This window comes from Pimephales promelas, chromosome 14 (genome assembly GCF_988280905.1).
Source record: "Pimephales promelas chromosome 14, fPimPro1.hap1.1, whole genome shotgun sequence".
NCBI classification, from domain to species: Eukaryota; Metazoa; Chordata; class Actinopteri; order Cypriniformes; family Leuciscidae; genus Pimephales; species Pimephales promelas.
The window spans coordinates 22,486,861-22,511,905 of record NC_142782.1 but is presented as its reverse complement, the minus strand read 5'-3'; the positions used below and the strand labels follow the sequence as shown (position 1 = coordinate 22,511,905).

General features: G+C 36.5%; 1 protein-coding gene across 9 annotated transcripts; it reads left to right on the top strand.

Annotated features, from left to right (window-relative positions):
- Window positions 1-690: 690 nt before the first annotated feature.
- Window positions 691-24,952, top strand: ampd2b (adenosine monophosphate deaminase 2b). 9 transcript variants are annotated; one of them, XM_039657837.2, is made up of 19 exons: window positions 691-1,033; window positions 14,700-14,821; window positions 14,917-15,047; window positions 15,258-15,326; window positions 15,413-15,521; window positions 16,304-16,493; window positions 17,133-17,259; window positions 17,372-17,461; window positions 17,811-17,940; window positions 18,030-18,224; window positions 20,329-20,460; window positions 20,573-20,736; window positions 21,455-21,581; window positions 21,988-22,151; window positions 22,334-22,454; window positions 22,695-22,868; window positions 22,980-23,090; window positions 23,973-24,235; window positions 24,415-24,952. In XM_039657837.2, exons 1-18 carry the CDS (start codon window positions 955-957, stop codon window positions 24,183-24,185), a joined length of 2,448 nt encoding a protein of 815 aa, XP_039513771.2. In that variant the 5' UTR covers window positions 691-954; the 3' UTR covers window positions 24,186-24,235; window positions 24,415-24,952. The 9 variants fall into 9 exon arrangements, with proteins under 9 accessions (XP_039513771.2, XP_039513770.2, XP_039513773.2 ...); XM_039657836.2 differs by having other exon boundaries at window positions 693-1,033; window positions 14,697-14,821; XM_039657839.2 differs by lacking the exon at window positions 691-1,033 and adding an exon at window positions 4,318-4,446 and having other exon boundaries at window positions 14,697-14,821.
- The last annotated feature ends 93 nt before the right edge of the window (window positions 24,953-25,045 follow it).

Below are 25,045 nucleotides of genomic sequence, written 5' to 3'. Positions count from 1 at the left end.
TGTTGTGTAAAGACCCCTCACGCTGTACATTGCTGATGAGGTTCGATGTACATGCTGTCACTAGCATTTTTCAGGCATTCTTCGTAAAGGCCTACTAAAACGAGCATGTGACAGCATGTGTGGCTTTCGAAATTTAATTGAGTATGGCCTTTCCTGAATTTGTGAATGGAATGCAGATTTATTCATCAAATTTGAATGTATTGAAATGGAATTAAAATCGAATTAAATATAAAAAAATAATAATTTTTGAATCTATTTTAGAGAGAGAGAGAGAGTTAAAACTAATTGTCATGTGACATCTATCAGTTATAATTAGAAAGATTTTGGCTGTTATGATCCATATGATTTATGGCTTTTCATTTTTTTTCCTGTGTGTCTATATTTTAGCCGCTCATCCCTACATTTTTTTTGTTTTTGTTTTTGTTTTTAGAGTTTTAGTGCATCTCTCATTTGTGGTTTACTACATGTTGCAGACATGACTCCAGCGGTTACCCATCACACAGTGGGCAACCTCCCCCACCCAGCACATGGTGCATCTCTTCTGGCTGACTACGCTTTGAGCCCCGAGCCAGCGTCTGGCCTCTCGTGTCATTGCTATGAAAAAGTGACATGAGGAGCATTCCTTTACGAGCCTCACAACGCATTATTTGGACTCTCATGTCACGTTCCACCTGGCTCTGAGGTTTCCATGGATACCGTGCGGAGTGACAGGACGCAGGCAGCATGTGCTGGTGTGTGACTGGGCACTGGGAGGTGTGGGGAGGAGCCAGTTCTCACACTGCAGCATCTGAAGAGCGGGGGATCTCTCTTACACAAACATATCTGAACATCCTTCTTTACTGCATTCAAAGCCCCACTGGAGCTAGCGTGCCCCCTCTTTCTTCCCCTGCTAAGGACTCCTCTGTGCCTTAACCAACCAGCGTTTTGTCCGTCTCTGGAGAATTTCCAGCCAAAATGTCTTCTAAGCTGCCTTCAGGCAAACCCACGTCCCCTTTCAGGAAGAGAGGCAGCCTGCAGTATACAGCCACTGGAGGTAAGTGTGTTTGCTCAAAAACAATATGGGTTACACAATATAAAAGTGTGTGTGAAGTGGAAATTTGATGGAATTGGAGAACAGAATGTGTCATTACATGTTCATTTTTTCATTATATATTCAGTTTTTAATTATTATTATTATATTTTTTACATATTTCTATGTAGTTTCCTTCTTACATTTGATGTGGCAAACGTTCAGATGAGTTTCAGTAATCCAGCATTTGCATAGTGTAGAAACTTTTATACCTGTTGATTTGAAGGAAACTTGCAACTATTACATGACCATATTCTTTTTTTCTGTCTCTCTTTCTTATGGCTTCCTGTAGACTTCACACAAATATTCTCTCCCTGAAACCAATAATAGCTAATGGACCAGTATTTGTTAATTCTGTGAGGAGCAGAAAGAGAAAGTTATGCATTACATATTATTTCTGGCCATAATTACATTGGAAGTACTTTTTTCAGACCTCAATTGCTCAATTCCTGAATATATTCATCCAGATAATGTTCAAGGATTCAATTGCAAGAAAGCCAGATGGGGAAAATCAAACATGCAGTAATTAGTGGCTGGTCTAGATCAAAAACATAAATGCATGCAACACAATGTCTGTGGTCAGGCCAGCATTGCGTAAGGCTTGCATAAGATCTGATCCAAAAAACACTTCACACCTCTCTCTCTCTCTTTCTCACAGAAAAAAATGATTTTATCATGCGCTAGAACACATTTAGTTAGGTGTTGCATGTATTTGTTAGTTCCTTTTGCCTCTGATGTTGTGGTTAAGACCTGAAACAGTTTTCTAGAAAGTGTATTTATCTCTGGTTGACTGCAAAACCAGACATTGAAAAATGGTGAGACTCATTTGCCTTGCTGTGCCAGCATCATTTCCGAGGCAGGAAATATAAACAGAAAGCATCTTCGCCACAGAGATTGAGTAATTATCTGAGCAAGTAGACTTGGCAGGTTGCATATGGCTGCTATCTTTACTCTACTGTGCTGAGGAGAATACAAAATTATAAGTGAATCCTTGCAGTTTCAGATAACCACAATTATTCTCATATACACAAAACAGCTCTCTTTCTCTCTCACTTGTATGTAGCAATAAATTATAGTCAGTACTTTGCTTCAAAGGGACACTTCACCCATTTGCATTAAGCTTTATATCTTTAGAAACCCAGTCATATTTTTGAATGGTCATGGTTTATTCCCTTATTTTCCCCTGAGATGGGAGAAATAAGGATTTAAGTGTTCCACTTCCTGCTTTTTATGATGTAAAAATTGTCATTTTGCGTCATAAAAAGCAGGAAGTCCCTTTTTTTTTGTATATGGGTTGAGAGTACAAACACTAGCTCAGCATTTATCCAGGGTATGGGACCCATTCATTCTACAGACCTACAGGTCAGTGGGTGGGAGTGTTGTGCCTGAACGCGTTCATTGAACGATAGTTAATGGCGCATGCGTCATCAAGACAAGAAGAAGCAATGTAGTCGACAAAGCATCGAGGAGGCATTGTATTGTATGATCAGTTTTAAGACAAGGTCGGTGAGGATATAGCTTGTACATCAGTCAAGTCTATGGGGTCGCTGTGTCCATTTCTTTTACTGTCTATGTGAGAGATGCGAGAACGGTGCGTCTCACAAGTGTCGTTCAGTATCACTTACGCCGCCGTCCTCTCACGCCCCTCGGGCCTCGTCCTGCTCGTCGCCACACCCAACTAACTAGAAGTTTTGTGTGAAATGAATTTCAATGTCTGGTGGCAGCTAGTCTTGTAGATGGAGGAGTGATTTCTCTGATGTTTGCGCTGTTCTGGATTAGTGGGAGTGGCTTGCAGAGCTGTGCAATGTGATGCATTGTGGGATAAAGTTATTTTATAAAGTCTTTTCTCGGTCAAGAGGGCACCAAATTCAACATTTCTTTTACATTTTGACTACATCTATGACCCATTTTCAAAAAAGATTAATGTTGAAATGGGTGAAATGCTCCTTTAAATGAAAAGTGTCTTAGTGTCTTTTTAGAGACACTAACACATGCAATTTTTAAAATTCCTCAATCAAGTGTCTGATTTCTGAGAGTGCTGTGGCTCATTCTTGACATGATTTGGAAAAGAGGCCTTAGTGAAAACATGTGGAGGGTTAATAATCCATCTTGCTTTGGAGAAATAACAGTGTACAGATCCACATTTAGTGTCACTGTTTCCTCACACTGAAAACACAAGTTTTTAGTGTGAATTTCAGTGTGAATTCAATTTGGTAGCAGCACCACCTATTGGTCAAATCATATTGCAAGTCAATGTATTTCAATGTATTTGTGATTTTTCAGCCATTTTGACTAATATAATCTAAAAATGTCTTTACCCATTGTTGCATTTGCTCTGAAGCTCTCGGCCATGCATAACTCATTGTGACTTTTTTGTGCTTGGCCCTTTAATTGTGCTTGCAGCTATATTTATTATTTCTATTTGTGAAGGTTATTTTTCCTCTGCATATTAAATTATTGTTGGATAATAAAGACTTTTCTGCGGTTGAACCTACTGTATATTATGTTTAGTGTCACCTGAAGCACATCTATTTGGACTTTTAAATAATCAGTCAAAATGTGGATTGATATGTAGTATAAATAGCTGTTGATTATTGTATTGGCAAAAATTATCATATCTGTGAATTCATAGTTTTTTTTCTTTTTCTTGGATTCAGAGAACCGCCTCATGAAAAAATAAAGCAAACATTTACCTCACATTTTAGAGCCCTGTAATAACATAGCTTGAATAACATTTAGTTTAATCCACCGTGCAGTCAATGTACAATTATAGTGCTGTTTGTTTTAGTCTTATTTATAGCTGCTACCTAACACAGAGCTTTTCCTGTTGTCACTTTGGACCCTCTCTGTGTTACATTACAGTCACTTAAATTCTTCAAACTCACCTTTTTGGCATATCTTGCTTATCTGAGCATAATGGATGGACAAGATAAGGCTGACGTGATTGACTCTTCTTAAACAATTCTTAAAGAAGGCAATGTCAGTGTGCAAATAGTTTGCCAAAACTTTTTTTTATCACTCTGCTGACATTTGTGCTCCTCTTTTTAGCAGTAAGATGAGTATTTGTTATAATATTTTATAGATATTGTTTGTTTTCTTTCTGAATGTTGTAACATATTAAGATATAAGCTTTTTGACTCATATAAAGATCTTGGTCATAGTTTATAGCCTTCTCTATAGCCCATATAGAGGCTTTAATTGCTGTTGTGCTTTGAACTTTGAGCCCCATAGTGCCTCCCTTGCCTTCAGTGTGCTATGAGAGAGGAGGACTTTTACTGCCTCCCACTCAGCCACCATTTTGCTGCTATTTAGAGTTGTTTTCTCTAAATCCACTCAACCCTTTACTTCCCTAGTATCCCAGGGACTTCATCCATGAGGTAGGAACATATTGATTTCTAAAAGACCCTTGTGCTTTTACAACAGGTTAGTTACAATGTATATGTATTAGATACCTGAGTGTTTGTGGATTGATATTTAGTGAAAGTTGAGTTTGTTTCCATAAATCCAAAGAATTAATGGTTTTGCTTTTGCCCACTAGGTGGAACTAGGAAATCAGTTTCCCTAGCAAAAATAAAACCCTAAAACAAATCTCAGCATTTAAAATGATAAACTTTTATTTTCTGCTTGCTTTCTTGGAGAGTGCTTATCTACAATTTATTGTAAAATGTAGCAAATAATTAAATTACGACTGTTGAAACTCATGTTTAAAATTTGCTTCATTATATACTTTGGTAACTCTTTACAATAGTGTGTTAATGCATTAGATCACATGGACTAATACTTGCTGAATACTGAATTTTGTAGCATGTATTTATAGCATTTATTAATTTCACAAATATGCATTTTTAAGTCAAGTTTACAATAAATATGTGTAAATATGTACACTAAAAAAATCCACCTATTTTAAGTAGGCTATAATCAAATTGGCTGTATCTCGTATAGCAAAAAGGTTAAGATTCAGTTAAGTTAACATTAAAGTCGTCATTAAACGGAAGTGGAAATTTTTCCTTATAGAGTGCCGAAGTTACGACATCACTTTGTAGGCCAAAACGCGGAAGTCAGTTAGCATTTTAGCACTTCTGGTTCCCTTGCCCTAAAGTCTATGGTTTTTTTAAATGGGTTTTTGCTAAATCGCCTGAAAAAAGGTCTGTGGTTAACAAAGCTTCTAAATATTTTCACGTTTTGATCTATGACATAAAACACACCAATTTTAACCTGCTTGTGGTTTTTTAACTTTATTGTGTCTGCTTGTGTTTTTTTTAAACTTTATATAGCTAGGCTTCAAAATGTATAAATTTTGTATTAACTTGTAAAGATCATTTTGATAGACAAAACGTCACAAGGTTCACTCTTTGTTGAACACAGATCTTATTTTTTGCGATTTTCCAAAAGTCTATGGGGAAAATCCATAGCTTTTCGATCGAGGGAACCCATGCGCCGCCGTGACGTCATAACTTCCTAGTGAGACTTCTGAAATTTGAAGAAAAAAAAATTAAGGGCGGGGCTTGATTTCATACTTCGGGAATTGATTGGATCGTTGAAGGTTGGGCGTTGCTAACAAAATGAAGGCAGATTTGAATGCCAGTTTGCAGAGTTGTGGATGAATTCTCTCCACCGGACTCACTACCATAGACAGCTCATTACTATAGACAGCTCACTACCATAGACAGCTCACTTCCGTTACCCTCCCAAGAATAATTTTTAATTGAGTAAGCCGACAACGAGAGCAAGGACGAGCAGCCAAATTTTCCAGAAGAATCAGCCCATATTTAAACGAGCCTCCTGCGAACCAAGATGAGGCGGCTGATTCCTTGCACACAGTTGCGAACTTGCTGTTATTCCTTCTCCTTCGAAATGCAGGAATTCAAGCCAGCGGCCACATAGACGAGGTTGTTTAGGGATAGGAAATAGGACCGTAACCAAAAATGCATATTTGCTGGCCGTTAGTGACTCACAGAGGACGCCAGAAAACGAGACAGACCTCAATAGCCCTCTAGGTAAAAGTTTTTGACCAGAAGAGAAGTCGTTTCGAGGGGGGAGGGAAGGGTTAAGTATTTGGTACGTGAATTTTAAAGAAATAATGAAGTGCACACTGCACAGATAAATCATTTATAATAAACACTACAATCTTACATATAAAAATACGAATGGTAAAATTTGATTTCATGTCAACTTTAAGTTATGTTAACATGACCTAACACCTAACATGACCTAACAATCAGCAATATATTTGTTACAGTATTTATTAATCTTTGTGAATGTTAGTTAATAAAAATGCAGATGTTCATTGTTTATTCATGTTAGTTCACGGTGCACTAATTAATATTAATAAATGCTAAAGAAGTTTTCTATCATTTTTAGTTCATATTAACTAAGGTAGCCGTAATGTAAAGTGTTACCCATAAAATGGAATGTTGAAATTGCTTAAATTATTTTGATGAGTTAAAGTAAAGTAAAAACATATGTTGCCATGACTTAGCCTACGGATAATATCATGTTTACAAGGCACTGAGGAAATGGCTTTGATACAATTTTCCCTCAGAAATCATTTTCCGAAGAAATGGCTGCAACACAGAAACACATTGAGTTAAACATGAAAGTTTCAACTAGAAAGAGTAAAATATTTTCTTGTATTGTAGGATTGTTTATTGTTAGTTCATGATATGCTACCAAATATAAATGCTAAGAAATATATAATTTATATTGGTGGGTGATCACCCACCCCCCAAAACAAAGGACTTCATCACAGGAACAAATAAAAGCAGTCGGTCTCCAGAGGCTCACAAAAACCTCATCAGTGCAATCTTTCTCTGATGTCTTCATCAAAGCCCATTTCTCCTAAAAGAGGAGTAGAATTCAGGGATGCTATTGTTCCCTCTGATTAAACACAAACGGCTCTCAAACCTTCTGGATACACGACAGAATCATTACCACTCTATATGGGTTTCTAGTGCTCTACAATAGAACCCCAGAAGGGTTCAGACAGTGATGGTTTGATGACAGCGCCAGTAATGATAAACACATCATCTCGATGCTTGTTTAAATGGGCCAGATCTCTGATCAGCCATGTCCAATACCAGTTTCTGCAGTGATCTCTATTTTGTCTTCCAAAGGGAGTCTCTTTCTCTATCGCTTTCTCAAAACATCCTACAGCATTTTCGCATGCACTGCAGGATAGTCATGCACCCCCCTGTCCTCACAGAGCTGAAGGACATGGGGGTGTAGAGGGATCCTGTCGAGTCCATTCTGTCCCAGAGACAGCAGTGATGCTGTTGAGCTCCCCCTGCCCCTGAAGTCCAGGTGGTACAGTCCAGCCATGTGTCAGGGATATTTAAATGAGAGGGGGATGACAGTGGCCAGCCCAGACAGCTGGCAGGAACCAGGAAGAGGAGGGAGGGGAGAGAGTGGATGCCTCGGCTCCATCAGCTGTGTTTACTGTATGTATGTGGGACGGATTTAATCACAAGATTATGTTTGTGAGTGAGGGAGTGAATGAGAGACGTTTTGCTGGAGATGTGTGTCGGTTTAGAAAGTGTAGCTTTGTGTTTGCCATGCGTCTCTCTTTTTATTCTGTCTTTTCTCTCTCTGACCTGTTTTGGTGGAATAACAGCAATAGTTTCTCCATATCCTTCCATGTAGGACACTTATTTGCTTATGTCTTTTCGTTTTGTTTCTCTAAGCCCTCAGCTGTGTTGCTGTCAGCTCATTTTTTTCCTTAGGGAGGTGTGTGTGTGGCTGAAAGATGGTGTGTGGTTTATATTGATTGTCCTCCTCGGTATACTGTCCTGTTTTGAAGGTGTTGTGGTCAGCGCTGTGTGTTTCACAGATTAAGTGGACAGCTGAAAGAGTAATAGAGAAGGATGCTGCTTAGATAAGGTTTGTGTATGAGATTGTGTGTGTTGAAGGGAAAAGAGGTTATGAGGCTTCCAAACCCTTCTGGGAAATCCAGTTTAAGCTGGTAAATGTGTTTTTGATTTCTAAATTTCTGGTTTCTAATGGGTCTACACTTGGAAATTGTCTTAGAACAGCAACAAACCAGGTTTTAAGCTTGGTTTTGGTCAACCAGCTAGAAAACCATGTTCAACAATTTTCCAAAAGGGAAAACAAGAACAGGAGTTTTTTTATAATAAAAAGTTATCGTTGTAGTAGTCGTGTTTCACATTAACCTTGAATGTGTTTTATAGATTTATAAATGCCTACTAAATGGTGATTGAGTCTTTATTCTGACACTCTACTCTGAGTCTCTTGTCATGTCAGGAGTTAACTTAGCAAACAAAGGGATGCAACATCAGGTTGCCGTGGCAACAGTGACTGGCCCTGATTGGAGTTAGCAAGGTAACTAATCCTCAAGCGTGGCTCAGTTTTGCTCAGGATTTCATTAAGTATGTCAGTCAGCATTAGCAGCAGCTGCTATCATTTTAGATCACACATCAGATTTCTTTCATGTCAGACTTCTTTCAGCTTTTGCGTACTGTATGTATAGAACATTAACTGCAGAAACTGATCTAAGATAAGCTTTTGTATTGAGAGATTTCATAATCAGAAGACCTTTGTGATATGGCCTAGCCTGTTCAAAAGTATGAGGTCGGTAAGAATTTTACAAAGGCTCACTAAGACTGCATTTATTTAAAATAACTATTTTTATTTGAATATATTTTAAAATGTAATTTATTTCAGTCTTCAGTGTCACATGATCCTTTAGAAATAATTCTAATATGCTGATTTACTGCTCAAGAAACTTTTTTTATCATCAATGCTGAAAACAGTTGTGCAATTTTGTGGAAACTGTTATACAACATTTTAACAGGATTCTTAGGTGAATTGAAAGTTCATAAGTACAGACTTTATTTGAAATGGAAAACTTTATATCACTTTTGATCAGTTTAAATGCATTCGTGCTGAAGTTTTATATGACTTTTATCTTACTGACCCCAAATCACGCACATAGATATATTGGTAACACTCTACATTAAAGGTTCATTAGTTAATATTAGTTAATGTATTAACTAACATGAATGAACCATGAGCAATACATTTAATGCTGTATTTGTTAACTGAAACTTTGTTAACTTCTTGTTAACGTTAGTTAATGAAAATAGAGCGGTTCATTGTTATAAATAAATGCATAAATTAATGTTAATAAATACAACTTTTGATTTTAATAATGTATTAGTAAATGTTGAAGTTAACATGAACAAAGATTAATAAATGCTGTAGAAGTGCAGTTCATTGTTCATGTAAATTAATGTAGTTAAACTAATGTTAACTGATGAAACCTTATTGTAAATTGTTACAGATATATTTTATAGAAAGCAGAATACATGTAAATAATAGTGTAATTAAAAAATGTATAGCCGAATTAAAATGTATTTCCTTTAAAATTTAACAGCTAATCAAATACAAAATACACACAACAAACAGATAAATGCACCAAATTACACCCATATTAATAAGGTGTATAACGGGCCTGATCTTTGACCTCATCTCATGTGTCATTGAGGCAATTATCTTGTGCTGTTCTTATCTCTCAGCTCCATATCTCACCACACTGATTATTCACTTCTCCCATTCATAAATATGTGACGTTTGTAGAGCCTCATTCTAGAATGTTTACCATCAGAATCAATAACTCCATTACACGTATTTTGTAGTTCATCGCGGTTGAAGCTCAGCAAAAGTTAGCCACTCAACCCAGTTTTGAGTGTTCTTCTGCTTTGCCGTTGCATTTACTGTATGTGGGGATCCTGTGTATAAAGGGGATGATGATTATGTAACAAGCATGAAACTCCCAAAATACACCCATGAGATTATATACAAGCCAGTGGATACATCAGTCTCTCTTCTGGCTTTGCGCTGTTCTGTACAGACACGCACGTCAAAAATCATACAAAATCTCTTTTACAACGTGCTTTGTTAGCTTGCAGCTAAGTGAGAAATGTGTTGGCTGTGATTTATGTGAAGGTAAATGCTATGTGTGAAAAAAGGAGAACGTGATCATAAGTGTGAGTGCATGAGGTAGTGCACTGCGTTGATCTCCCGCTGTGTCTGTGTTGGGCGATAATGAACTGTCATGGTCATAATTAGTCCACCCATCTGGGCCTGTGCAAAGGCCACTAAGATTTCAGCAATGAGTTCCTCTCATTGACAATCCTGTTGTTAATTACCTCCAATAAACTCCCTGATAAATACGTTGCACATTAACTTTGCCAGAACAGTAAAACAATAAGCAGCAGAGCCTTAAAGCGTTATGTAAACTAATAGAATGTGGGTTAGTATAACATGACTCAATTTCGGCAGCTATGGGCACACCCGGTGATACCAAACTTTAAATTATTTACGAATGGGGTTTCGCTTGGAAAGCCTATCCACTTCGAGTATTTCAAAACGAGCCTGTCTGCGGAATTTGTATGCAGCTCCAAAGGAGGACGCCGCCAGAATGCAGATATGTTTTTGCTTCGGAGCCAAGTTTATGGATGATTGAGTTACTGGATGATTGTTTTTTAGGGTGCGGCTGCTGACTTGCATCCAACCCCAATATCTTTCTTCCCGGATGTACATGATAAGATCTCGAAGTCCAGGAAGACTCCCATGTCTTCCCGTGTCTGCTCTCCTCGATGGGGCAGCTGCCCGTGGGTACACTGGGCTCCCCCCGGTTTAATAACTGTATATGGTCAATTCAGTTCAGGAGTGGAACTGTAAAACTATATGATTAAAATGAAGATTAAAATAACAGTGATTAACAAGCACATACTGTACTGTATGCAGATTAAGAATATACAGCAAGGGTTTTAAACTACCAGAGTAAATGGTGCTGCTATGATGAAAGTGCAAAAAGTCTCAAGTTAAGTGTAGCTTCCCATAGTAATGGGTTTATCCAACCCGATCTCATGACCAAGTCGTACGAATTCGACGAATGATTAAAAAGTGGCTAATTCGTAACAATTCATACGACCTCACACGTACGAATTAATACGATTTTGCTAAATTGTACATATTTTACGAATTGGCCAATTCGTATGAATTCGTACGAATGACCTACCCCTGACCCCGCCCCTAAACCTAACCATCACGTGGCTTTAGACAAATCGTAGGAATTAGTACGAGTGAGGTCGTACGAATTAGTACGAATTAGACACTTTTTAATCATGCGTCAGGTCGTGAGATAGTGTTGGTTTATCTCAAATTTAAAGTGGGAAGATTCAGCACTTACTAAAACGGTGACGAATGTGTCAATAGACTAATGCTGAATTCATCACATGATCTCAGGAAACAGCTGTTATGTGTATTGTAACTACTGCAGATATACTGTAGCCCTCAGGCTAGTTGGCTCAACTGTAACTGATGGCTTTGCAAACTATTTTTGAGATTTGCTACATTTTCAAATCTGCAGGACGTTTATGAATTCTGTTGATAGCTGTAACAGAGGAATCTGTTTTTATTTAGTCTGTTTCCTCTGTACTTTAATAGTGAGATGAGATGTCCAGATCTCAGCAGTGCAGTGGCTATAGAAAGTGCTGCTTAATTATTCATCAGGCTTATGAATATTTGATCAAGCATTTGAGTTTAGGAAGATTGATATCACTCACGGGATGGAACTATGGAACTCGAGCAGAAAGGTCGAGCTTCACTCACTTTGAAAGTGAAAGTGTTTGTGAGGAAAAGATTATTGTGATATTAAAATGTTTCTGATAATTAATCACTTGAAATAGGAATGGAAAATCTTACTTTGTTATACTTCTGGCTTCTGGCTTGCATTTCACAGGAGTCAGTAAGATTGCAAGGATGTATTAAATTGATCATAAATGACTTTTACATTGTTACAATATATATATATATATATATATATATATGAAGAGTTCAGATGCAAAAGCCTCTAAATGACATTTGAAATTTTCTTCTAGAATGGTCATTTTTTATCAAGCTTGTATATTTAAGTTCAGTAATTTCACTTAAATAACAATTAATAGGTAATCTTCATTGCCATTTAAGTGAAATTACTGAACTTAAATATACAAGCTTGATAAAAATGATCATTTTAGAAGAAAATTTCAAATGGCACTTAGAGGCTTTTGCATCTGAACTCTTCATATATATATATACAGTGCCCTCCACAATTATTGGCACCCCTGTTTAAGATGTGGTTGAGGACTTTTAAAAATTCTCCCTTTTTTTTAAACAACATAGAACCCAAATGCAAAAAAAGAGAAAAATCCAACCTTTTATTCAAGTACATTACTTTGGTGGTAAAAAAAATGTAAAAATTTAGAAAAATAAAAACTTCAAATCCTGTGTCCCACAATTATTGGCACCCCTAACAATTCCGCTGAAACATGTAATTGATTTTTTTTAAAAAATATATATTTTCTGTAGTTGCTAATGTTGGTCAGGATATCTAGGCACTTTTAATTAGTAATTCATGACTTCCTATTTCCCTGGGGTATAAATATGACATGACACAGAGGCCTAATTCTCTTACCCATTTGTCAACATGGCAAAGACAAGAGAACACACCATTCAAGTAAGGCAGATGTGTGATGACCTTTATAAGTCAGGCAATGGCTACAAGAAAATAGCCACTCACCTTATATTGCCCATATCTAAAGTTAGAGGAATCATTAAGAAGTTTAAAACAACAGGAACAGTGACAAACAAGGCTGAAAGAGGTCCCAAGTTTATCTTGCCACAACGCACTGTGAGGAGGATGCTAAGAAAAGTAAAAAAAAGTCCTAAGCTCACTGTCACAGAATTGCATCAAATAGTGGCATCTTGGGGTCACAAAATCTCCAAAACAACCATCAGACGCTCTCTACATGCCAACAAGATGTTTGGGAGGCATGCTAGGAAAAAGCCTTTTCTCACTAACACTGACAAACGTAAACGTCTGGAGTTTGCCAAGCGGCACTGGGACTTCATCTGGGATCGTGTGCTTTGGTCGGATGAGACTAAGATTGAGCTTTTTGGCAACAAACACTCTAAGTGGATCTGGTGTAAAACAAAAGATGTGTATGCCGAAAAGTACCTCATGCCCACCGTGAAGTATGGTGGAGGATCTGTGATGCTGTGGGCCTGTTTCTCTTCCAAAGGCCCTGGGAACCTTGTTAGGGTGCATGGCATTATGAACGCTTTGAACTACCAGGACATTTTAAATAAAAACCTGATGGCCTCTGCCAGAATGCTGAAGATGGGTCGTCATTGGGTCTTTCAGCAGGATAATGATCCAAAACGTGTGGCAAAATCTACACAAAAATGGTTCAGTCACAAACTCAAGGTCCTCCCATGGCCATCTCAGTCCCCAGACCTCAATCCAATCGAAAACCTGTGGGGTGAGCTAAAGAGGAGAGTGCACAAGAGAGGGCCCAGGATACTGGATGATCTAGAAAGATTTTGCAAAGAAGAATGGTCAAAGATCCCTCTCTCTGTGTTCTTCAATCTTGTGAAATGTTATAGGAGGAGATTAAGTGCTGTCTTGTTGGCAAAAGGGGGTTGTACAAAGTATTAACATCAGGGGTGCCAATAATTGTGGGACACATGATTTGAAGTTTTTATTTTTTTAAATTTGAATATTTTTTTTTTACCACCAAAGTAATGTACTTAAATAAAAGGTTGGATTTTTCTCTTTTTTTTTGCATTTGGATTCTATGTTGTTTAAAAAAAAGGGAGAATTTTTAAAAGTCCTCGACCACATCTTAAACAGGGGTGCCAATAATTGTGGAGGGCACTGTATATATATATATATATATATATATATATATATATATTTTTTTTTTTTTTTAAATAAATGTTGTTCATTTGAACATCTAAACATCAAATAATACTAAAAGGAAATGTATTATGGTTTCCACAAAAGATTTAAGCTGCACAACTGATTTTTAACAAGGATGATAATAATAAATGTTTCTGGAGCAAAAAATCAGCATATTAGAATGAATTCTAAATGATCATGTGACACTGAAGACTAAAGTAATGATTCTGAAACTTCAGCTTTACATCACAGGAAAAAAAAAAGCTTAAATTATTGTGGCATAAATTATTATTTTAAAATAAATTAAAATTGAAAACTGTAATCAAGTTGTAATAATATTTCACATTTTTGCTGTTTTTGCTGGATTATGTTTATCAAATAAATGTGGACTTGCTGAGTCTTTCAAAACCATTTAAAAGTACTTCAACCCTAAACATTTTTTATGAAATAATAGGGTATTAATATCTAATAATTAATATCTTATATGTTGCTTCAAGTAAATTGATCTTGTTTTAAAGGTTTTTGGTGTTGTGTTTACAGATTGTCAATGTGGCTGTACTAAAATTTGTGTGGGCACTAGAAGCATTAGGTCTATCTATACTTGCCCACAAGTTAACTTTGCATACCAAGGCCAGCACATACTCGCATACAAACTCATGTCATCCCACCTGAATGCTCAATAATTTTGTAAGACACAGTTGTAGATTTTGACAGCTTTCAGAAAAAGTAGAAAAACAAGGCTAAATAGTATTGATCACACTATATTGTATTTATTGTTAAACATTTATCTCCATAATCACATCTGCAAAATCGAAATGTTTTAAGAAAGTCGAATCAAGCCATATCTGTTGAAATGTAAAAATCTCTTTCTCATTATCTTCCTAGTAGATCTCCGTGTTGGCCGACACCACCTCACATCCCAGCATTCCTTGCCTGGCAACCCTGTAGCCAAGCACGGCCACATTGATCTGCGCACATCCATGGATGGCAAATACAAAGAGATTGCAGAGGTAAACAGAGCAGAAATGCCAACGATTATGCTGATTGAATGCATTTTTTTTTGTTTCTGCTGTTATGTAAATGTGTGCTTAATGTGTGATTTTAGGAGCTGTTCTCCCGCAGCCTGGCTGAGAGTGAGATGCGGAGCGCTCCATATGAGTTCCCTGAGGAGAGCCCCATTGAGCAGCTGGAGGAGAGGCGGCACCGACTCGAGCGGCAAATCAGCCAGGATATCAAGTACTACATCCCATCATTCATCCTCAAACTCAACCATTAATAAATCGCATCTGTAGTTTTCATCAAACACTTTTAACATTGAACTTATCTGTGTTTGTAACTTAAAATGACACCATTTCCTAAGGCAAATTTTAGTCCAACATTCACTCCTCTGTATGCAGATGTGACCATTGACCCACAGTCAGTTAATTAAAAGTCTTTTCTCTTGAGGTTTGAGCCTGATATCCTACTGCGAGCCAAACAGGACTTCATGAAAACAGACAGTGCAGCTGATCTGGAGTGAGTGCCTTTTCAGATGTTATGTGATTATTTCACATGAGACCTAGTGTTTGTTAACTTATACTGGCATCTCCTCTCTTCCTCAGGTATATGAAAGAACAGAGCCAGGCGCCCAAAGAACTATATCCCGAGAGAGAGCTCGTCCCTGAGAGAGAGTATCAGAGAGTCGCGATCTCTGGAGAGGAGAAATGTGGGGTAGGAACAGCTCCTGTTTTTCATTTTTCTGTTTTGTTTGTTTTACAAAAACAAGATGTTGTTGACATAACTGAAGTGGACACTGCAGACATTATATAAATTCCTGAGGGAGAACCAAGTTCCACACACACGCTCACACACAATGCACATTACACAACCCCCAGAGGGAAACATGAGCTTTTACACTGTATGTGTATATATATATATAGGGAGAGAAAGAGAGAGAGAGAGAGAGAGAGAGAACAGCTTTTATATATTTTGTCACCAAAATACTGTTTTTTTTATTTTGTGGATCGAAGTACAATTAAATGGTACATGGTGTCTATCACATATTGTAGAACTGTAGATTTTGGTGATCAAAAACATAATTTATTATCGATTCATAACAACGGCATGATTACAAAAATGATATTGATTTTGAATGAGTTCAATAATTAAATTCATGCACAAGAAAATAGTTTCAAATTAAGTCAAAGCATATCGCTGAGCATTTTAAAGCATCGTTGAGTTTCTGAGGAATGAGGTCGTTTTGTTTCCGGTTAAATCATTACTTTTGAACAAATTGATTGAATAATTCAGTGATTCACTATTTTTTTTTTAATTGAATGAATTGAAGATGAATGAATTGAATGAATCCTTTTTCAATGAATTGAAGAATCGTTTGTCACCATCTTCTGCCTTAACAATGTAACATGAAGAAGTGATCACTGAAAAATCTGCATCTCTGATGAATGAGTGGATGGATGGACTGTTTAAGTGAGTCTTCTTTTTTCACCTCCCAGGTTCCTTTTACTGATCTGCTGGATGCTGCTAAATGTGTGGTCAAAGCTCTCTTCATAAGAGAGAAGTATATCTCTCTGTCCATGCAGAGCTTCTGCAGGACCACAGTACGTTACTTGCAGGAGGAGCTGGGTGACCGACACCTGGATCTCAACACCTTTGAGGAGATGCCTGAGTCTTCTGTATCTGCAAGTGTGTTCATGTTCAGGAGAAATCAGAATTTTATAGCCAAATTGGTTTTTATGTCCAATGTACAGAAAAAAAAAAAAATGTTTTCCTGAAATTGTCTTCAGTTACTACAGAAAGAACTGAAAACAGGTGTTCTGGTGCAGCATGTTTATGAACCACACATGATCAGTTAAACCACAGCACAGATGTATTTCTACTCATTAAAGCAGTAGTTCACACAAAAATGACAATATTCATCATTACCACAACAATGAAAAAGCAAAATAAAAGTCATTCATACGTACAACTCCAATGTTATATTCTGAAGCCAAAAAATGGAACAGAGTGAAATTATATTTTTATATAGTGAAATTATGTTTTTATGCAAAATGTTGAGATTATGCATTTTGACAGCCTCAGTCTTCATTCACTTTCATTATATTGAGAGAAGTGGCCAGTGCTTTATATTCTTCAAAAATTCACTTTTGTGTTCATTGGTTTATAAAGACATGACGGCAATTTTGATTTTTGAGCAAATTAATTTTTTTAACTGTTTCCTTGACTTTAGTTCCAATATATATGTTTCATAGTTAAAAGAGTTTAAGAGTTATGTATGATCAGTATACAGTTACAAAATAATTAGTCCATTTTCTTAACTCACAGGTGCAACAGTCCACCCACCTGTGTCAGAAACCCACCCCTATGAGGGGTTTGACCCTGCCAACATGCCCCCTGGGTTGGGCTACACCTGCAAGATGGTTGATGGTGTTGTTCATGTTTACACCCATAAGTAAGACGACAGAGTTGCAAGTCCCTAGAATTGAGTTGGCCTAATTGTTGGTTTTGATATATATTTATATTATCAATTTTCTTTTTAAAATGTTTTTTTTTTTGTCTATCAGTTCCTCAGAGCTGGATCTGCCACACCCAGACCTGCAGGAATACATAGCGGATATGAACATGATGATGGCGCTCATCATTAATGGGCCAGTGTAAGTTATACTGCACACCATGAGGTTTAGTCCAGTCTGATGCAGCAGATCCAGAAGAAGATGATCAAATCACTGATTGAAATGGCTTATTCTGTAAATGTGAGCTGGTCCCTGAGTGAGCGGTTTTGCTTGATTAAAAATCATTATGCACTGACCTCAGTTTGAACCTGTGGATGAAATGTAAAAATAAAAGAGACAAGTCCAGTAATTAATTTGTTATGTGAATAATGCGACTAAGGGGAAGAAGTGGCAAAAACTTGTTAAATATGTTCCCCAAAATTGCCAGAACTGATCTGATCTGTTGTAGGTTTAACATATGGATTTTTAATTGTATATTTTTTCCCAACAGGAAATCTTTCTGCTATCGCCGACTGCAGTACCTCAGCTCCAAGTTCCAGATGCACATTCTCTTAAACGAGATGAAAGAGTTGGCGGCACAGAAGAAGGTCCCTCACCGTGATTTCTACAACATCAGGAAGGTTTGTATGAACAAACACTAAATAAAGTATTTTAAACTAAACTGTTGTGTCACAGGAAATATTTATCTATTGACCTTTGATTTCTTCAGGTGGACACACACATCCATGCCTCATCCTGTATGAATCAGAAGCACCTGCTGCGCTTCATTAAAAGAGCCATAAAGAAATATCCAGGTGAAATCGTCCATGTAGAACAAGGCAGAGGACAGACCCTAACAGAGGTGTTTGAGAGCATGAACCTGACGGCCTTTGACCTCAGCGTAGACACTCTGGATATGCACGCGGTAAGAAGTGTAGTTAAACATGTGACATAAGTGGTTGGGAAAATACTTCAGATAATACAGATAAAGTCGGCACACCACAGCTCCAAAAACTAGACAATTATTGAAAGATTCTTATAAAGGTAACGTTTCAACAGTGGTGGAATGTAACGAAGTACAAATACTTCGTTACTTTACTTAAGTACAATAAATAGTGCCTACTTTTTACTTTTACTTCGTTACATTTTGCAGCAATTATTATACTTTCTACTCCACTACATTTCTACAACTTCTGTTACATTTTCGTTACATTTTCTGATCAGTTTTTCCCCTGCTAAAACGTAATCTGACCGTCCGTTCGTTGCACGTTTGTCTCACCAGTGACGTTTGGTTGCCATACATACAGTATATCAACCCGGTCACACTAAATGCGTCTAACACGCAGTGTGTTTATCATGCAACTCATACGCGAAAATTTGTTTTTACGTGCATAGGAAACACACCGTGTGTAATATATGTTTGGTTTGGTTAGGATTATGGCAAGCCAAGAGGTTCAGAATTACACCATAAATGAATTGCGTTTACTGCCAAACATAGTTATTAACATATAGTAAGGATAAGCATGATATTGCCTAATCGCAAGCTTGTTTCAGAAATGGTGACATTTTTTTTCCATCATTATTGAACATCATTATAGGAGTAGGCTATTAGGTTGAATGAGTTAGAATTAAATGTTTTATTAATCATTAGAAAATAGACATTAAGATAATAAATTGTTATGCAAGTACTTTTACTTTTAATACTTAAAGTACATTTAAAATAAAGTACTTTTTACTTTTTACTTAAGTATGGTTGTCATTGTGTTACTTCTACTTTTACTAAAGTAAATATTTATCTGGGTATTTGTACTTTTACTTAAGTACTGAGATTCAGTACTTCCTCCACCACTGCGTTTCAAACACACAGGCTTTTTTTGGTTAAGCAAAACTTTGCCTGTGATGTGCGTTTTGTTTTTGTGTTTGGAAAAATTCTACCATCACTAGCAATTACACATAAGAATACTTACTAATAATAATAATAATAACAACATATACTGTACACTACTGTTATAAAAAAACATTAGGGCCAGTTAGATTTTTTTAAATGTGTTTGAAAGAAGTATCTTCTGCTTACCAAGGCTGCATTTATTTATCAAAACTACAGTAAAAAAAAAAATATATATATATATATATATATATATATATATATTGTGAAATATTTTTTTTAATTTTAATTTTAATTTTTAATATATTTTTTTTAAATAACTGTTTCTATTCATTCCTGTTATGGTAAAGCGGAATTTTCTGTGTCAAATATTCCTTTAGAAATAATTTGAATATGCTGATTTGACGGTCAAGAAACATTTCTTATTATTATCAATATTGAAAACAGTTGTGATGCTTAATATTTTTGTGGAAATCATTGTAAAAAAAAAAACAATTCAAAAAGAAAAGGAAATTTCAAAAGAGCAGCATTTATTTAAAATAGAGATCTTTTATAGCATTATAAATGTCTTTACCGTCCTTTTGATCCAATTAATTTATTGAAAAAAAGTATTAATTTATTTAAAAATTACTGACCACAAACGTTTCAAGGGAAATATTTGATGTGTTATATCTTATGATATATAAATGATAAAGTGACTATTAACAAAATTATAAACATAAAAGGACAGAAAACTGGAATAAAATATTGGACCACAAAAGAAAAAGAAAAGTGTTTCACACGGTATATATGCCAAGGCAAATATCAATTGGGTGTTCTAAACTTCTTGGGTTTGTGTGGGATCTAGGTCACTCTCACTAAAAATATGTTGCACATAGTTGCAGTTGCACAAGCTAAGTGGACTTCCACTTAGGTAAGAACTGAATAAGCTGATGAATGAACTGTTGTTCTCTACTGAATGCTAACTGTGGCACTAAATGAATGTTCCATGTATATGAAAATCTAATTTAATAAAAGAGATTCTTGTCTAAATTGTATGTGGGAATAAGTAGGCTACACTTGGGAAATGATTGAATGTAAATATAAATAATAAAAAAGAAAATTTGCTACTTTAAATATTAAAAAAATTCTGTCTTTCCCACAGGACCGCAACACATTCCATCGCTTTGATAAATTCAATTCCAAATACAACCCCATTGGAGAGTCCATCCTCCGAGAAATCTTTATTAAGACTGACAACCATATTGAGGGGAAATACTTTGGCCACATAATCAAGGTATCACTGTTCCTTATAATCTTTGACATTTGCAAAACAAGCATGTTGATGAATTGAGTTTCATATGGTTCAGTGCGCCCTCTGCTGATAGTTGTATGTTGGTGCGTTTCAGGAGGTGATGGCAGACCTGGAGGAGAGCAAATACCAGAATGTGGAGCTGCGTCTCTCCATCTACGGCCGCTCACGAGATGAATGGGATAAGCTGGCTCAGTGGGCCGTCAAGCACAAGGTTTATTCTGAGAATGTGCGCTGGCTGGTGCAGGTGCCACGGCTATTGTGAGTACTGAGCGTAAAGTGGACATCTACTGTTGGCCTAATATTTTTTTTTTATCAAATTAAAAAAAATATATACTACTGATTAAAAGTTTTGGATCAGTAAGATTTAAAATAAATTACTTAAGCTCACCAAGGCTGCATTTATTTATTCAGAAACACAGTACAACAGTAATATTAATATTTTTAACATAACTGTTTTATATATTTTAAAATGTAATTTATTCCTATGATGGTAAAGCTGAATTTTAATTACTTTAGCCTTCAGTGTCACATGATCCTTCAGAAATAAATCTAATATGCCGATTCGATGCTCAAGAAACATTTCTTATTATTTTTACTAATATTTTTTGTGGGAACCGTGATACATTATTTCTGAAATCTTTGGATGAATAAAAAGTTTAAAAGAGCAGTATTTATTTAAAACAGAAATCCTTTATAACAATGGAAAGGGCTATAATGCCACTTTAGATCAATTTAAAGTGTCCTTGCTGAATAAAAAAGACTTTACAAAAATAAAAGGAATAATAGTAATAAACCCAAAATTTTGAACGGTAGTGTATATTATTACTAATTTGAAAAGCACTAAAAGTTATTTACTATCTAATTAAGTGGACTTATTTCCAAAATGAATACCAATATTTTTACTGTATTTGAAATATACATTTCAGAATAAAATACAAACATAACTAAGATAACATGTGGTTTATTTCATCGGCAGTGATGTGTACCACACCAAGAAGCAGCTCTCTAACTTCCAGGAGATGCTAGAGAACATTTTCATGCCTCTGTTTGAAGCCACTGTCAATCCCAGCAGTCACCCACAGCTGCATCTCTTCCTGCAACATGTGAGTGAACCTGTGATGTGATGAAGCTAGTTTTAATGTAAAATTATAGGTAACTGTGCTACTGTGGAGTGGAGGTTTGCATAGCGCACACATCTTCTGTGTGTGTAAATATACAAGGTGTGATTAACTGCCCAATTTATTTACAATAAACATTTGTTTTAGATTTTACACTCACTAACTTTTCCAGAGTAGAGAAATACTGTATGTGACCTAGTAATCCAAAGTTTTAAACCATTGGCTAAAAAATGTATTATTGACCCTATAATAAGACTATTGCTAGATGCTTCAGATAAGAACGTGTAAACTCAAATGTAACACCACCCTGTGTAACTTCAAATTAATACAACCAAATGATTAACAAGTATGGTCACAGTTTTATTATATTGTGAGACTGAATGTTCTTCAGGTTGTCGGGTTTGATAGTGTGGATGATGAGTCCAAACCTGAGCATCACATCTTTAACCTGGACAGCCCAAAACCTGTGAACTGGACGGAGGAAGACAATCCTCCATACTCATATTACCTGTACTACATGTATGCAAATATGACTGTACTCAACCACCTGCGCAGGTACCTATGAATCCAAGTACTTATTGTGCTTACCACAATACATTTCATTAATTAATGTAAAAATTGACTGTAGAGATTGATGGCATGCAAACCACTATTGTCAAAACCATTGTGTAGGCTGCTTAATATATAAGTTGTTTTAGCTCCATGACTGTTTAAATGTCACTCATCTCTCCTAACAGGCAAAGGAACATGAATTCGTTTGTGTTACGCCCGCACTGTGGAGAGGCAGGGCCTATCCACCACCTCGTGTCTGGATTTATGTTGTCGGAGAATATTTCCCATGGCCTACTTTTGCGAAAAGTAAAGACACTTCTACTGAATCACAGTTGTACTTGGAAATCTGTTCTGGTCGGATATGAAGAATGTTCTTATTTTAAATATTCTTGATTGTGTTCTTTGCATGTATTAAAATCATACCGTTACAGAAGATTTAACAGAACAATATCGGTCACGTTATAAAAATTCCTGTGTTTAATGTTCTTAGCTTAAAAACCCTTGCAAACAGTCAAGAATTTATCAGTGTTTGTGTATTTCTGTCAGGCTCCTGTACTGCAGTATCTGTATTACCTGGCTCAGATCGGCATTGCCATGTCCCCGCTCAGCAACAACAGCCTCTTCCTCAGTTACCATCGAAATCCTCTCCCTGAGTACCTGTCCAGAGGCCTCATGGTGTCTTTGTCCACTGATGACCCTCTGCAGTTCCACTTTACAAAGGTTGCAAGCCACACCATCCAATCAAATCTGATATATTTTTTTATAACCAATACCTGTTCTTTCTTGAGTCAGGTCTGTAGTATGCTTGACCTAGTGTGTGTGGTTGTTCAGGAGCCGCTGATGGAGGAGTACAGCATCGCTGCTCAGGTGTGGAAGCTGAGCTCATGTGACATGTGTGAACTGGCCCGAAACAGTGTGCTTATGAGCGGATTTTCTCACCAGGTGATCACATCTCCACTTACACCTCTGTCAGCAACAGCAGAAGTCATTTTCAGTAACATTTAGGTGTTAGTAGACAGTAAGGTTCAATTTGTTAACATGAGTTAATGCATTAGGCACCATGACTTAACAACAAAACATGCTGTAAAATTGTATATTAATCTAGATAATTACCTGCATACACAAAAGTTTGGGGTTAATAATATATTTTTTTTTAAATTCATCTAAGCCCTATCTGTGAAAACAGGCCTAAAAGTATTAAGTCGACATTTAATTAGCTTAGCTAAGTGCCTTAGAAAAAAACATTACTAGTGTGCATCTTGAGACGAAACAATGGCACTGACATATCTGATATCTCAGTGCAAGTAACTTTCAATTAAAACTTCTCATACATGCACTTAAGTCTGAGAATAGTCTTAAGCCTTGTCTGTGAAACCAGGAGTTAATAAGCAAGAATGCATTAGATTGATCAAAAGTGACAAAGATATTTATAATGTTACAAAAGATTTATATTTCAAATGCTGTTCGTTCTATTCATTAAAAAATGTATTATGGTTTCCATAAAAATATTAAGCAACACAATGTTTTCAACATTGGTAATAAGAAATTCTTCTTGAGCACCAAATCAGCATATTAGAATGATGTTTGAAGGCTCATGTGATACTGAAGACTGAAGTAATGTTGGGGAAAATTCAGCTTTGTCATCACAGTAAGAAATGACATTATAAAATATATCAAAAGATAAAACAGTAATTTTACATTGTAATGTTTCAGAATATTACCATACTGTATTTCTGATCAAATAAATGCAGCCTGTGTGAGTATAAGAGACTTAACTTGATGTAAAAAGCATCTGACTAATGCACCCAAATATCCTGTGTCAAGGTGAAAAGCTACTGGCTGGGGCCACATTATCTGAAAGAGGGGCAGGAGGGCAACGACATCAGACGCACCAATGTTCCAGACATCCGTGTGGCGTACCGCTTCGAGACTCTGTGCGAGGAGCTGAATCTGATCACGCAGGCTGTGCGGTCAGAGGAGCTGGAGGTTGAAGAGCAGGACTCCCTGTGCATGACTGCAGGACCGGCCAGACGTTAGAGGCATCGCACACTTTCAATTATTCAACAAGTGAAGAGTGCGAGTGAAAGGTGAAGTTTGATTCTATGGGTGTTTAACTAAATACCTTGTATTTATTTGGGTAGTTGCTAGAAATGTACTTTAGTTATTTTAGTTGTGGAACACAGGTTTAAAGTCCTGATTGCAACAAACAGAATTGCACAGGAAATGCCATTGTATTGTTTGTTTGACAAAAGCACATGTTTTGCAGAATACCAACTGAAAACACACTTACAGAACCGATGAAGGCTCCAGCAACCGACAGTCAACCTTCAAGAAACCCCAGAAGTCTCCCCCTTTGTCACTGTGGACCTTACACTGTCCATACATAACCTGCAGTCCAGCATGAAGATCAGTGGTTTACATCGTCATAGATAATGAACCGTCGTTTGGTGTTGCTTGTACACTTGTTCTGAACACTAACAGCCATAAGCATTGGCTCTTTGGCTATTCTGTATGAGCTCAAGTACCTACGCACATCTCTGTCATGAGCCATCATAATCATGTCATTTTTAAATGGATTATTTCCTCCTTCATATTCTTGGTTTTGACAGGTTATGTTTTAATGTGTCTTTTATTGTGATATTATTTATTTTTCAGTGGTTATCCTTTGAGTCATTTGGCAATTTTTAGTTGTGTCTGTAATTGAACGATTATTAGTGCTATTTATTGTAAATTAGACATGATATCAAAGTGAAATGTATTTTTTCTGCTTCTCTATCTCAAAATAAAATATTATAATTATGGGAGTCTGTGGATTTAATATTGCATATAAACTGTTCACTTTATTTTTCAATGCAAAAATAAGCTATTTGTGAATGTGCAACTTTGGAATAACCATG